Raw genomic sequence first — 15859 nt, 5'->3', positions numbered from 1 at the left:
TTCAGAGTGTAAAAAACAGTATTCTCCTGACAACACCGTTTCAGCCTCCGCAAGGCCAGTCACCGAACCTGCGACCGTCCATGCCAACTGCTTTCGCAGCCAGTGGTGCCGGCACCAGCGGTTACCACTGGCCACCGCCACGAGCGGTGCCGGTCACGCAGGCGGCAGAGGAAGACCTCATTGACCTGAGCGACGACTACGAGTGCACGTCGGAAGGCGTTCGGGTCGCCGTGCCCATCATTGACCCTCTGGTTCCACAGATGTTAGCTTCTGCAACAATGCAGCAGTCTGTCATCAGACCGATTCCGAGGATCCAGCCAGCCGACCCAAGGAGAGCTCCGACAGAACTGAGCTCCATCGGATCCGAAGCCTACAAGTGGGTGTTTTCTGCGGTGGCAAATTTTTTCAGAGTTATGTATCGCCGCAGGCAGCATAGAAAAATGTGCACTCTCATGTCAAGGGTGACAGTCTAGCTAAGCTGTATACAAGTATCTTAAGGCGTAAGGATTGCCTGTGTTTATATGAGTGCAAACTATTTGGAAAAAAAAACGAAGTATGCAGAAACCAATAGGGAAGATTGTCAAAGTAAGCAAAGCTTATCATGTTTTGTACCATACTCTACTTGTCTCTGTGTTCTTTTACTTTCTTGTTGAGACTTTGTATTGTGCAGCTACTGCACAGCTGTGCACGAACTTTGTCGCAAAACGCACATCTCGCTTTTGTCATGTATAGTAGTGTTAACACAACACCGGGTGCATCCTTTCTGTCTCTGACGTAGACCAGTCCTTAAAGGGGCCCTGAAACACCCCTCGGGCTTGGTGAAATAACGTAGTCCGTGGGTAGCATAAGCTGTTGCGAACATCTCAGCCAAGTTCTGCTGTTGTACGCGGTCCGTGGAGCTTGCAAGCGGAGCGCGAAGTCACCTTTTTCTCAAACGCTCTTGTTTCAAAAACCCCATGCTCCTCGCTCTTTTTTGTGTGCTCTATTTCGTCATAAAGCACACTCCAATACGCAGCTGCTATTGGTCGCTGCGCTCGGCTACACCGCGGCTGCCGCGAGGTGCCACCGCGAGTCCAGTGGCTAAACGCACTGCGGCTCTCTGAGGACAGCTGCGTTTGGCTTACGTTTAGCGCGGCATAGCCACCAAATCGGAAATTTTAACTGCGCGCTATGGTGACATCTCCGCCGTAGCCTTCGTAGTGCAAGGCATTGGAGGAGGAAGGGGAGCACAGCTGAGGCCATGTTTGATTGCAGATAACTCCGCTTCTGCTGAACGCATTGAAGTACTTTTTGCGGCAAAGTGGTTCTGAAGTAGCCTATCTTCACTTCAAATGTCTTTCTCCACTTCGATAAAAAGTGGTTAAGGGCCCCTTTAAGGTGGTGCAATGTCGTCTCATGTTTCAAAGCCCTAGCTTCTGCTAGGGAAGAATTGGGAAGTGAGCGTGCCCTCACTTTTATTAGTAAATCGGTGCTATGCAATGTGACGTACATGCCAGGCATCTCAAAGCGCTAGCTTGTGCGAGGGAAGGAGTAGAAAGGTTCAGTGGGAAGCAGTGTATATGTTTCTGGTATGCAATGAGTAGAATGGGTTGGGGCTTGGACCTAGTTTTATAGCCTACCAATGAAGGCAGAATCATTTTATTTTTTATTGAGCAACGGCTTGTGTGTTTAACTTGTTGCCGCACAGTGCGCTTCCACACCTGTGTTTCCCTTGTTGGGGTCTCGGTGCTGACGCCCGTTATTGCCAATGGGTCGCAAGCCCCAAGGGTAGCGTTGGCCTGGCGGCCTGGGGCACTGGAAGCATCCGAAGGTCCCGGCAAAGCATGAGAAGACTGGTAACAGAACAACTTGTTTATTCTAACAACGCAAAAGAGCGGCCGGTCAGGTCGACCGAAGTGGAGAGACGGGAGAGCACGTAACTCAACAGAACAAATCGGAGCCTCTCTCCTGGCGTCCGGGGGCAGCTGCTCTTATACTCTCGGCGTCGCGGGCCAGAAGGAAGGTCACGGGATGAGCCCACGCGACGGCGGAGCATGAGCCCACGCGACGGCGCGCACGGTCGAGCCGAGAGACATGTTGAGCCGAGTGTAGTGACGCATCGCCAACCCGCCGACGGACAGACCTCCTGGCTCCTCACTTGGGGAGCTCCGCTCCCCGGCTGCCGCGCTTTGACAAGCGTGGGCACACACACACACACGCACACACGAAGACACGTGGCACTGAAACACGCCTGGACACGCTTGGCGGGGAGGCGTTGCGGCGGCGTCGAACGGGCCAAAATGTCCGCCGCTTTGAACGAAGCCCCGGCGTCCGTTGCATCCGCGCCGGCATTACCGCGCGTTGTAGGCGAAACGTAACAGACTGCCCCGCCGGGGGAAGGAGATCCCGATGGTCAGGGGACTGCATCCGCTGTCCGGAGGGATGTCGCTCGATGATGCTCATAACCGAAGTCGGGCGTCCTTTGGCGTTTCTTGAGCGCAGCGCACAGAGAAGGCCTCGTTCTCACGTTCAGGTGCACACAGGACACTGCAAAGTGACTTCGGGAGAGTTGACATTTTTGTTCTCGTTTCCGGCAAGCGTTAGAACTACGCCGAAAGTCAACCGCTCAGTCAGCAAGCACGGCACAACCCTCACTAAGCCCTGCCAGGCTCTTTCCCCTTTTATACTGCTGCCTAGTTCCTTACAGTAGTTTAGCAGCACTCAGAACGCGTCCACAAATCGGAAAATTGCACTAGAAAGCACATCATCACTTTGAAACACTACACGAAAGCAATAGGTTAAAAATCCTGCCTCAGGAAGAAAAACATCAGTAACAAGCAATTTTGAGGCTGATTCCCACGTTAGGGGCTTCGACTTAAGCCATCGGCGTTACCGTTGAGACTCCCCTTTTTGTAACGCACCTCAAAGGAATATTGTTGCAAAGCGAGGCTCCAGCGCAGGAGGCGGCCATTTTTGGGAGAGATGGTCTGCAGCCATTGGAGAGGGCAGTGATCTGTCTCAATGGTAAACCTCGAGCCAGCTAGGTAACATGACAATTTCTGAACGGCCCACACGATACACGCACACTCTTTCTCGGTGGCGCTGTACGCCTGCTCACGACTCGTCAGCTTACGACTAGCATACAGGACGGGGTGTTCTACTTCTCCATTTTCCCGTTGGCACAGTACAACGCCCATGCCTCGCTCATTAGCATCACACTGAACAACGAACCCTTTTGAGTAGTCGGGCGATCGTAGCACAGGCTGGCTTGTTAGGGCGCTCTTTAGGGCGCTAAAAGCTCTTTCCTTTGTCTCATCCCAGACGACTGTTTGCGGCTCTGTCTTTCTTAGAGCATCCGTTAGGGGAGACGCGATATCAGAGTACCTGGGGATGTACCTCTGATAGTAGCCGGCGACACCTAAGAACGACCGAATATCGGTCTTCGTGCGCGGTTGCGGGAAGTCTCGCACAGCGGCCACCTTTATTTCAGAGGGGCGGCGACGACCCCGACCAATCACGTGTCCGAGGTAGACAACCTCGGCCTGTGCTAACTGGCACTTGGGAGCCTTGACTGTCAAGCCCGCATCGCGCAGGCGGGTTAGCACTGCCCGCAAGTGCGCCATATGCTCAGGCCAGGATGCGGAGAATATCGCTAAGTCGTCTAGATACGGTAAAGCGAATTCTTGCTGTCCCCGCAACACTTTATCCATGAGGCTTGAAAAGCAGTATGGCGCGTTCTTCAAACCAAAACTCAAAACTTTAGGACGGAATGTCCCCATTGGTGAAATGAACGCCGCATACCTACTAGCCTCTTCTGTAAGTGGAACCTGCCAATAACCCCTGACAAGATCTAGGGTGGAAATAAACTGAGCGCTACTCACTCTCTCAAGGCGCTCCTCGATGTTAGGGATCGGATAAATTTGATCCTTAGTGATGGAATTAAGCCTGCGGTAGTCGACGCAAGGACGAGGTTCCTTGCCCGGTACCTCAACTAAAATCAAAGGGGAGGTATAATCACTCTCACCCGCCTCAATAACACCGAGCTGTAGCATTTTCTTTACCTCAGCCTCCATAATATCGCTCTGGCGGGGTGACACCCGGTACGCCTTGGATCGTACTGGCTCTGGGGAGGTAAGTTCTATGTCATGAGTAAGGACAGAAGTCCTACCAGGCCTCTCAGAGAACAGACCTTGAAACTCTTGTAAGAGCTGGTGTAGTTCGGTTTTCTGCTCAGGCGACAGCGATGCTTTACTTATTAAGTCACTAATGACTTGATCGGTGTCTTTCCTGTTCGTCACTGAGCCTAGTCCCGGAAGCTCGACCGGAAGCTCTTCTAACTTTCCCGCATCGGAAATTTCCTCTCCAGTATCTGGTGCCTTTAACGCTACAGGCTCAATTTTATTCAGTTCGGGCGTGCTCTGAATACCAGCTTGCTGCGCCTCTGACCCTTTCTCATCGTTCAACAACGTCGGTCCCGCAACTACCGCCTTTGCAGCGAGCTCCCGAACCTTCGATCTGGTTAAGGCCTGAACGCTAGCCTCACCAAACAAAAGCCCCTTCTCGCGCAGGAGGTGATCGGACCTGTTCGAAAATAGGTACGGGTACTGGGGGGGCAGCATAGATGACACTGCGGCCTCCGTCTCAAGTGCTCCGAAAGGTCCTTCAATAAGCACTTTTGCTACCGGCAGACACACGCTATGAGCTTCCACTGCTTGCTTGATCCATGCGCACTCGCCCGTGAACATATCGGGTTCTACGTAAGAGGGGTGAACTACATCCATCGTAGCTGCGGTATCGCGAAGCACTCGGCACTCTTTCCCGTTCACGAGGAGGTCTCGCATGTAAGGCTCGAGAAGCTTGATGTTCTCGTCAGTGCTGCATAATGACAAAAACACGACTTTTGGTTTTGTTTCTGGACACTGCGCCGAAAAGTGACCCGGCTTCTGACACGTATAACACACGCGCACTTGCCTCATCTCGAACCGCTTTCTGCGTTCGGCTTCGGCTGCCGCCGTCTCCTCACGTTCGGTCGGACACTGCGCCGAAAAGTGACCCGGCTTCTGGCACGTATAACACACGCGCGCTCGCCTCGTCTCGAACCGCTTTCTCATGGGCGTGAACTTCGGCCTCTCAAACTTGGAGCCAAATTCACCCTTTTGACCGTCCTTAGCTCCGCGAGCCCGACGCGTCACAAACTCCTCGGCTAACTCAGCGGCTCTAGCCACTGTACTAACGTCTGGCCTATCCAAGACCCAGTACCGCACGTTCTCAGGTAACCGACTATAAAACTGTTCTAGCCCGAAACACTGCAGAACTTTCTCGTGGTCACCAAACGCTTTCTCTTCTTTGAGCCACTCCTGCATGTTTGACATAAGCCTGTAGGCAAACTCTGTATATGACTCACTTTTGCCTTTCTCATTTTCCCGAAACTTCCGACGGAACGCCTCCGCTGACAGCCGGTACTTTTTTAGCAGACTCGATTTCACTTTGTCGAAATCCTCTGCCTCCTCTCTCTCCAAGCGAGCGACTACGTCGGCCGCCTCGCCGGGTAGCAAAGTGAGCAAGCGCTGTGGCCACGTTTCCCGAGAGAACCCCTGCTTCTCGCACGTTCGCTCAAAGTTAACCAGGAACAAACCAATGTCCTCTCCAAGCTTAAACGGCCGCATCAGGTCAGTCATTTTGAACAATACTCGTTCTCCTGCACCGTGTGCCTGACTTCCATTACGAGCGCGTTCCATCTCTAACTCGAGACGCTTCATTTCCAAAGCGTGTTGACGGTCGCGCTCTCTTTCTTTCTCTTGTTGCTCTCGTTCTATCTGTTCTTTACGTTCGCGCTCATCTTTCTCTTTCTGTTCTTTAAGTTCACGCTCCTGTCTTTTTGCCGTCTCCCTCTCCTCAATGGTCTCAAGGCATTCCGACAGCTCGTCATCCTCAGCTTCTAACTCAAGAATAGCCCTTAGCAGTTCTGGTTTTCTGAGTTTGTCTGAGACATCTAGACCCAACTCTCTTGCAAGCTCCAGCAATTTCGGTTTGCGCAACGACTTCAAATCCATGGCTGCTCTGAATGCTGCTTTCTCTACTGCCTACTATTGTCTTGCCGCAAACTAACCCGGCAGCAACGACAACCACAATTACCAGCTCTGTTCCTGACACTAACAAAAGCCTGGCAAAACTCAGAAAAAGAAAGTCCCGCACTCACCAAACCTCGCAGTCAAGAATTCAGCGCAGTCGTTCCGCTGCAGGCAACCAGTCATCACACAGGGCTCGTTGCACTGCTCCCGGATGGTCGTTGTGCTGCTCAGCATACAGTCAACCGCATCTCTTCGCTGCTGGCCTCCGTTGTCGCGATCTCACCGCTGGCAACCAGCTGTTGGGGTCTCGGTGCTGACGCCCGTTATTGCCAATGGGTCGCAAGCCCCAAGGGTAGCGTTGGCCTGGCGGCCTGGGGCACTGGAAACATCCGAAGGTCCCGGCAAAGCATGAGAAGACTGGTAACAGAACAACTTGTTTATTCTAACAACGCAAAAGAGCGGCCGGTCAGGTCGACCGAAGTGGAGAGACGGGAGAGCACGTAACTCAACAGAACAAATCGGAGCCTCTCTCCTGGCGTCCGGGGGCAGCTGCTCTTATACTCTCGGCGTCGCGGGCCAGAAGGAAGGTCACGGGATGAGCCCACGCGACGGCGGAGCATGAGCCCACGCGACGGCGCGCACGGTCGAGCCGAGAGACATGTTGAGCCGAGTGTAGTGACGCATCGCCAACCCGCCGACGGACAGACCTCCTGGCTCCTCACTTGGGGAGCTCCGCTCCCCGGCTGCCGCGCTTTGACAAGCGTGGGCACACACACGCACACACGAAGACACGTGGCACTCAAACACGCCTGGACACGCTTGGCGGGGAGGCGTTGCGGCGGCGTCGAACGGGCCAAAATGTCCGCCGCTTTGAACGAAGCCCCGGCGTCCGTTGCATCCGCGCCGGCATTACCGCGCGTTGTAGGCGAAACGTAACACCCTGTACTCGCATGTTGCCACGCCTCTCCCTTCTGTCCTGCTGAGCATGCTTGGCAAGAAACCCACTAGACACAAAGTGCCAGGGGAGCGGGCAGAGAAAGTGTTTTTAGAAAGTGTTTTTTAAAAACTCTCAGGGGTTGTTGCTGTCCAGCCTTTCTTTAAAAAAGAAAGGTATTGTCGGCCATCATGAAGTTCTAAAAACAAGATCAAGACTCTGCTTAGACATAAGAATGTCACGTCACCGAAGCAAAACTTTTGTAAGGTCTTCTGAACATATATATTGGTTACCTCCACCTGAAACACTTGCCAGGCTCTAACTGGGTATCTTTGAGCATAACCTGTAGTGTTTGGATTGGCAAACACCAGAAACGGAAGCAGGGCCAAAGCTTTCTCAAGTTGTGATTTTGCAAATGCATCTTGGTATGGTCACTTTCAGACGTGTCGCAGTCATTGATTATTTGAGGCCGTGAGGATGGACAGCATGGAAGAAGTTTGTGGGGACCTCTTTGTCATTGTTATTGCGTTGCTTCATTGCCCAGTGCAGTGACCAAATGGGCAGCAGAAGTTTTGTGACATCAGGGACAGTATTCTTGGACGATCACTTTCAAGGATACGTTCACTTTTCCCAGACTTCGCGTTCCTGCAGCAGGCTATCTTGGCACAGCGTTCCTGACAGTGCCACAATAGCCTGCTTGTCATAGTGTCAAGAATGCCGTCACTCGTAAACACTGACGCATCTGGCACTGGTCAGGCCAAATCTCGCAAAAGCGAATGTATCCCCAAAAGTGATTGTCCGGGAAGGCCACACCAGGTAGGCATTTTGCTTACAGTGAGGGGGTAGTGCGAGACCATTCACCACGCAGGAGTGAAGTTATTGAAAAAGTGATTGTTTCAGTATGTAGGGCCTGTTTTTTTGCTGTTCTGACATCACCATTCCACTCTGCACTTTGATTTGTTCTGTTTCTCTCCCACCCCTTTTCTCTTCTGACTTTTTTTCTGTTATTCCTGCTGTATGCACTCTTCAGCATCTTGCTGTTCTGTCACTTCTGGCCTTCCTGCAAATAAATTTTCATCTTTCTTGTGTCCGTTTCATGTTTCCTCTTTGCAGACTCTTCTTTTCTCCCTCTGCTGCCTTATTTGTGCCCTATATCACACGCAAATGAGCAATACATAGTTAATCTGATTTAATGACAAAAAGTAGGCTTAACGTCAAGAGACAGGAAGACATCAGTAGGAATAAAACTGGGAACGAGTGTAGACACTATTCTAGTTGAAATTGAAAAATAGTTTGGCAGATCACATAGTGCATAGAGCAGGCAAATCATGGACTGTCATGGTAACAAAATGAACAGCAACGGAAAGAGAGTACAGTTGAGGGCAGTGGGAAATATAAGGTGGGATGATATCAGGAAGTTTGCTCAACGTAACTTACAGGCGCACTTTGCCACAGTGCACGATTGCTCAATGCGTGGAAACAACAATCATCATATTTTAATGAGACAGAAGTGCCAACCAACTCTGTGTCCGTGTTTCCCATTAATTAACTTTATTAATTAGTTAAAGCTTACATGGAAAAGTATTAAGTAGAGCTAAATTAATACATTCTGCTATAATTGAACATATGTCAACATTTGCATGAGCAGAAGCATTGCATGGCCAAAACAATTGAGACAGGTGATAACACCACCCTAATTTTCACGTTGGCTTTCCTCGGTGTGGCAGATTTTCGTTGAATCTGACCAACCCTAGCCAATAGCTGCGGAAATGCGATTGTAGGAATGCGATTGTACTTGAATTTAGGTCAAAACTCAATTGGCCAACTTTTGCAGGCTTTTCCTGCAAATTTCGGAGCAAAAAAAAAATGCTGTGAAATGTGTGGCATCACCATGGTGCCATAGGCACTGCTGTTCTTTGCAATGTTCAAAAAGAAAGCACATCCTTGACTTTTCTTGCTAATAATAGGATAATAATGAGGGCTGAAAGAGTTCTGAAAGGCCAATCTGCCATTCTCAGTCTAGTGCACTTGTCTTTAATGCTGTGTGCTCCCTAGGAGCTTTGTGTCTACAACGACTACAATGAAAGATGTGGTGCCTCTCGTTTCAAAAACAGCCATCACAGAGCTGTGCCGCATTCACCTTCTGGAGCTCCAGCCGCTGCTGCAAACCTGGCTTCGCTTGACGGTATGTACGTGAATACAACAGACATTGTTGCGCACATAAAGCAAAAGACATTAGGTGCAGATGGTGCGTACATAAAGTCCTAAGGCAGCTCTTGCTCCTGTTGGTTAAAAGTAAAAAAAAAAATAGTGATGCTCTTTTCATTAGGGGTCTCGGCAACATCACTGTGTGATGACTGCAATTGTGATTAAAGGGAAACTAAAGGGGAACAATTAAATCAGTTTGGACTGATAAATTATTCTCTCAAAACATTATTTTCGCTATAATCTAATAAAATGATTATTAGGAGAGAGAATAAAGGTAGAAGTTTCATTTTTTGAATTTCACACCGGAGCCCCAGTACCGGCAAATCAGTGTGACGTTGTGGTTTTCAAGGTATATTTTTTACATTTTGGCCATTGTGGTGCCAGAAAAAGTTATAGAAAGTTGTCGAGTTCAGCCTTGCACTCTCTTTTAGGATACAGTGTTGTCCACCTTTATCAATAACAAGTTAATTAGGCCCGAACAGACACCATCAAGATCCGTGACCTCACATAAATGTGATGCAGGAAATCAAAGGCGGCGGCGCGACCTCTGTTTCCTTTTGGCATCTTTTCTGCATTACCAAGCGAGAAAACACAGTATGAGTGGCTTTTTTTTAAATTATTATATTGCCGAAGCGTAATTTACTAAAGCAACTCAAATCATCTTCCTCTCTATATGCCACTTTACTATTTATAAAGTGGCTGGCTTTTCAGAGGCCTTAGTACAGAGCCTCGTAAATTTCACCAAAGCCAACCCAGTGAAGCATCCCAGGTCCTCTCGACCTTCTGGTGCGGTGGCTTCTGTCAGCCACCCAACATTTTGGGGCAGAGTGAAGTGGGAATTTGGAGGTGAAGGTCGGGTGACAATGGGTCACCCGACCTTGGGGGACCCATTGTCACCCATGTGCATTGTGCTGGAGGGAGTCACTGGCAAGGCCGCATATCAGACCGACTTGAGCTACTTTTGGCAACATGTTTGTGTGCACCTCTTGAATTATCCTATTTACTTGAAAATAGGTCGAACATGAGTATAGGTCGACCCCTGTTATGTGTAACTCGGCGAAAAACAATAAATTATAATTCGAATACAGGTCAATTCATATTGTCACGTTGTAGTGACGGTGAACAACTGCAGTTGCACAACGCAAATCATGGAACTAACGGTTTATTGGGCCAGCCTGTGCCCAACAACAGAAGTAACACACTGAACAATGCTAGTGGCGAGCACACTGATCGATTGTCGAAATCTGATCGATGGGTCAGACGCATTGGCTATTTGTACATGGCTCACGGACGGTTACAGCGTAATCGCTGGTGCTGGCATACCTTCCAGAAAGTACACTATTTGCATCGCACATGCAATCCAATTATACAAGGTCCTGCGACAACATGGACAACAGACAGAATCTCCTACAACAACCGAGAATGTTCTAATATAGGCAAGCGCATCTAACATGTGTTATCCGGTGACAAGAAAATGATAAATATGGACGCCTGTCAATACCTTTTTAGAAAAACAAGAAACTTTGAACATGACCCACCTTTTTATTTGCCTTAATTAAGCTCGGCTACTAAATCTCGCTAGTAAATGCCACTAGCTGCGCACTTCCCCATTGGAACTGCCAGAGAAGTCGACCCTGTTGGATGCTTCGCAGGCATCCTCGGTGTCACACTGATCTCGGGGCCATGCGGATGTGCCTATGGCTCCAAACTAACAAAAAAGAACGCTCTTACAAAGTTCTGTCATGGTGCGTATCTCCAAATCCGATGTGCGTCAGCTCTTGGTCACCGTCAGTGCTCCCGCCGAATCCGCAAGTATTGCTTCCTTGGTATCGGCCGGCCAGCTCCTCCGTCTCGGATGCCGGCGTCTCGAACTTTGTGAGTGACGTGTCACTCAGGCCTGCCTGGCTAAGCCTAACACCGGGCTCCGCCGCTGCCTCTCCGAGCGCCGACGTGAAGCCCCGGGGACTATTGTCCGTGCTAGTCTGCCGAAGAAGGGGGATCCAATTCCTGGAGTGCCTGGCACTGCCGTGGGAGGCCGCAACAGGTCCAGGGAGCCTCGCTCGAACGGCGCCGAGGTCGACGGCCACACCCTGGGTCGCCAGCGTCACGGGCCTGTCCAAACCTCCATGGGTCCCGTCGCCAGTACGAAGCTGGCGCTCCAACCTTCTTGGCCCAGACCCACGTCGATAATACCACCTTGGCGCCGCTTCTCCGATCACACCTCGGGTCACGCGCCTTGAGGGCTCGTGCCGTTCGGACGGGTCGGCGCACATCGTCCTCTTCTTCTCCTTTTGTGCCACATGCCTCTTACATATGACACTCGGCATCCCAAATGATGTCGTCTTCAGTGCAGTCGAGTGTGTTAGATATGCAGCATTTCTTAAAGCCAGTCTGTATAATCTCCAGACTGGCTTTACAGTGGGCATGAGGGAGGAACTCTGTTAGCTTGATACTTTGCTAGCTCAGTCAATATATAAGTATAGTAACAAATTGGCTACTAGTTTGCACTTGTCCACGTGTCGTGTGCATCTTTTTCGTGCATTATTGCAACTTGCTAGCACGTTTCAGTTCAACGTGTACAGCCAACTTGCCCCAACTTGAGCCGTTCTAATGAACCCCGTCTTCGGTTTAGCTTGGCACTGATGTTAGGAAAGATCCTTCTGTCAAAGCTTTTCCATCACAGCAGAGGTGCGACTCCTTTTAGGGTGCTTAAAGAATGCAGGAATGGCAAGGAACATTGTTAATTGGTAACATGCAAGCATTTTAAGGACAGAATGCAGTGTATTAAAATTTTTGCACCCTTTGACAGGACCACAATCCTGCTGAAAAACGTTAAAGCAGATGATTTCATTGTACATTCTAGAGAAAGCTAGCACTATTTGGGGTTTACCCTGTCTTCAAACATCAGTCGTAATGTAAATGGCATGCTCGTTGTCAGCGTGACATAGCATTCTTCACAGGAAAGAAGCCTAGCAGAGAGTTTTCAAGAGAGGAAGCACAAGCACAACAGATGGTATGAGAGTTTTAGCGTATTGAGTATTCCGGTATCGTTTGCAGTTTACTGGGTTAGGAGAGGTGTAAACGTGAGCAACAATATTGGTGGTGCCACCTGGTGGTGTGGAGCTGAACCAAACAAACAGTTATTGAAGTAACTGGTTGTATCCTACTTTGTTTCTAGTGCAAATTTTCAACAGTGGCGTAATAGCGAACACATCGCCTTCTTAAATAACTTTTTGACAAACGCACTCAAGAAACACGAAAATGTACCTATAAGGCATTGTGGTTAGACGAAGCATTACAAGGATCGCCTATCCCAGTATTACTTAAATTTCGTTGCATATACCGATGTACTGGACACACTAAAGCTCTCTATTTATTGTTGTGTTACAAAGATACACCCTAGAGTGTTTAAACATTTCTAAGTGTATGCAGCCATTTCCATTGGAAGTATCGTTTGGTCAAGAAGCTGAAATTGAAGCTGCATTTTTCAGTGTCCCTGCATTGTCATTGCAGTGGCATTTATGAAGTTTTCTGAAGTGCACCAATGCCTTTCCTTCTAGGTGACGTATCCGGTGAGGAACTGTTGGTAAGGACTGTTGGAATTAATTTTATCTTTAATAACGCTGGAGGATAATGTTCCGAAAATGTAGCGGGACTTGTGGTGGAAGCTTGCATTTGCATGGTTTCTGTTTCCTTTGGCACCCCAGCTCAGTGCGGCAGCAAATGAAAAGCAATAATTCAAATGCGCAGCCTTCTGCATATGCTGCAGTGACAGAGGGTTTTTGCTTCAGGTGGCCGTCGAGAGATTCCTGAAACGGATTGTCTTTTGGGGGGGGCTCAGAACAGTTCATATCTTAATTGTACACCTGAAAAACTTCCCAAACTCAATATTCTTGAGTTTGGGAAGAAGTTAAAAAATAATGTAAAAAAGTTCCTAGGGCCCTTTCACTTTTACAAGTTTGCTGTGCTGACTGTTGGAAGTTTATTGCATCTTCAGATGTAATCTTCAATGTTTTTTTTTATATATATAACCAAGAGTATTAAAAGAACAATGATGTTAGTGAAGGAAAAAAACAACTTGTCGCTGGTGAGACTTTGTCACTCAATATTACGGAGAGCTATTCAGCTGATCCTTGAAACTACAGCAGAGCTTCGTGGGGATTGCATTGCGAATCAAAAGTTTTCTTGCTCTATTTTCGACATTATCTTTCTTGCTTGCTACTGATATGCCTAACACTTAGTACATTTGCACACAATGTTTATTCTTACTCCTCAGCAGGGTCAGGCCATTCAGTGCGTTCACTTCGGAGTTGTCTAGAAGTGGATGGAGTGTGAGGACCACGGCCACACATCATGACCAACAACAAGAACGCAGAAGCTGGTTTTCTGTGAAAATATGTGTATTTATTCTCATCTGTGTTACATGTACTGAAGCTGCTTTCATATGCAGGGTCAAGTAGGTTTGGTTGATACAAGAAGCAGCTCTGTTGATTCGGCCAAGCTCTGGGTTTTTCCCAAAGGGAAGTTGCTGGTGTGATGCTTCCGTCAAAGAGCATTGCAAAGCTTAAACACTTCTTTCCAGCTGCCAGTGCACCATTTATGATCCAATTTTTGCATTTAGAAAAGGCAGTAGAATTTTTGTGGCTGATTCTTTTCTTCTTTTATTTTTCTTTTGCCACACTCAAAATCATCATTTCGTGGTTCATTACATGTTTGTGCAAAGTGACTTTGCGTGCAGAATAAGTGATTATCAGTATTATGCATTGTAAGAATGCGCCCAGCAGACGACGTTATAGGCGCTTTCACACATTGTAAGCTTTGAAATTTTAATGGTATAGAAATTTCATCTGCCACTATTTTTTGCATGCATCGCAGTCTCAAAGATGTGTCCAAAAATTTTTCAGAGACAGTTTCTTTTTTTTAGTGTTTCAAAATGGATGGAGGCAGGAGATTGCATCCAGACCCAGTGTATTGTGAAGCAAACGTCCCACTTGTGCCATGTACCATGCAACAAGGCAACATGCATCGATATAGTTGGTGTCACCCTTAAAACACTAATAAGCATTGCAGAAGTGTTAAGTGTGTGACATGCAGCTGCTCAACAAGGGAAAATATAAAATGGCTGCGGCCTCTTGCACATCCGTGATGTCTGTGCAAACTGTGCTTCTGGAATTGCTGCTGAGTGCTCTGTCTTACACTGAGAGCATGCATGGCACACTGCAAAAACAAAAGATTTGCAGTAGTACCAGCTAGAAACTCTCGCGTCGGTTACCCACGATGTCGTAGATTTGATAGCATGTGGCATAGGGTAGCTAAAATAGTAGTGTATATAGAAAAAAAGGTGAGGGTATTAAATGAAAATTTGGGTCCAACACCTAATTGTGGGCCTTTCTTGTGTGGCAGGAGCCCATACATGTGAAAATAATACCAAGAAACTCTTGACGTAACCATTGCGTCACGGGTGCCGCAGTATGTGTGCAAAATCTAAAACAAGAACGTTGGCCTCTGCTGTGTCCGCAAAAAAAAAAAAAAAAAAATGAGCGCTTCCTGCTGAATAAACATGGGTAACGTTTTGATAATATAACATGGCGGTTTAGGCCAACTAAGCTTTGCTCTTTATTGTCGCTCTAAAAGATGGCTCTCAAAGACACAGCCTGCAAAGCTGATGTCCATAGTTCAGCAAGACTTTTCTGAATGCTCACAGCTCCCCCGTTCAGGAGTTCCTTAAAAGGCCCCTCACCAGGCCTCATTGAAAATTTGAGTTATGCGCATCTCTGCTGTCGGCGTCGCCATCACCGTGATGTTCTGTATAAAGTACAAGGGTGATAGCATCTTCACCGCACACTGTGTGCTGTATGTACGAGGGAGCCAACGATGATAGCTCAATTTCGCACGCACAAGGGAGGAAAGCGGGGAGGAAGCGCACTGTCTTCCGTTGCGCACACAGTATCGGGGGAGGGGAGTGAGAGGGAGGGACATTCTAAACCAGCGGCTGCTGCTTGAGGCCTATTATAGAAGCTATCGGCGATGGGGACAGTGTGCCGAGTGCTGATAGCTTTGTGTGCGCTGTGTTTTTGCCAGTTAGTCCGCTCGTGCTGCTGCTTAGAGGCAACACAGAGGTCAATTCGCTCGCAGTTACTACCACGCTTCCTCACTCCAGCATTTTGACAGCGTGTTTTTGTGGTCATTGAGTGAGATGTGTTCATGTTTGCTTGTGTGCGCGTAACACCATGCTTGCTAATTCAGTTAGTAAGCGAATGTTTACAAGTTTTTACGGTCTATAAAGCTACTATTCTTACTTTGTATACCTGTCTGATAATTTGCTGTCGCAACTGATGCTTCGCGTTTCGGGCGAAACTGAATTCTTTATTGCCATAGCATTCTTAGGTTACTTCACGCAGTTTCCATGGACCAACTATCCATGTTAGTTTGCATCTCTCCATGTATGTTTGTATCTAACCGGTTTCCTGCCTACCTGGGTCATTGGGTAGTCCGTGGACGAATGGGTAGCACATCAGGCTGCTGTGCTTAGGGAACAGGGTTTGAAACCAACCATCGGACCAGCATGGGTCACTGAGTATATACGTGCCACCCTTCATGAAACGAGCCTCTTTCACACCGACATGGATCACTGATTTGATTTGGAGCACTGGGTACGTGCCATTCG

At 48.4% G+C, this 15859-nt stretch overlaps 1 protein-coding gene across 8 annotated transcripts in view; it reads left to right on the top strand.

The window, feature by feature from the left end:
• frtz (WD repeat-containing and planar cell polarity effector protein fritz) overlaps positions 1-15497 on the top strand; it is a 63537-nt gene extending 48040 nt beyond the window's left edge. For 7 of the 8 annotated variants that reach the window (XM_055062417.2, XM_055062414.2, XM_055062419.2 and 4 more), the window contains 4 exons: positions 45-376; positions 9099-9169; positions 12753-12778; positions 13469-15497. In XM_055062417.2, the coding sequence (XP_054918392.1) occupies positions 45-376; positions 9099-9169; positions 12753-12778; positions 13469-13510 (471 nt within the window). In that variant the 3' untranslated portion in view covers positions 13511-15497. The remainder of the gene's footprint in view (positions 1-44; positions 377-9098; positions 9170-12752; positions 12779-13468) is intronic. The other variant, XM_055062415.2, reaches the window with a different exon arrangement.
• The last annotated feature ends 362 nt before the right edge of the window (positions 15498-15859 follow it).

This window comes from Dermacentor andersoni, chromosome 10 (assembly GCF_023375885.2).
Source record: "Dermacentor andersoni chromosome 10, qqDerAnde1_hic_scaffold, whole genome shotgun sequence".
Classification (NCBI taxonomy): domain Eukaryota; kingdom Metazoa; phylum Arthropoda; class Arachnida; order Ixodida; family Ixodidae; genus Dermacentor; species Dermacentor andersoni.
This window is presented reverse-complemented; position numbering and strand designations above follow the sequence as displayed.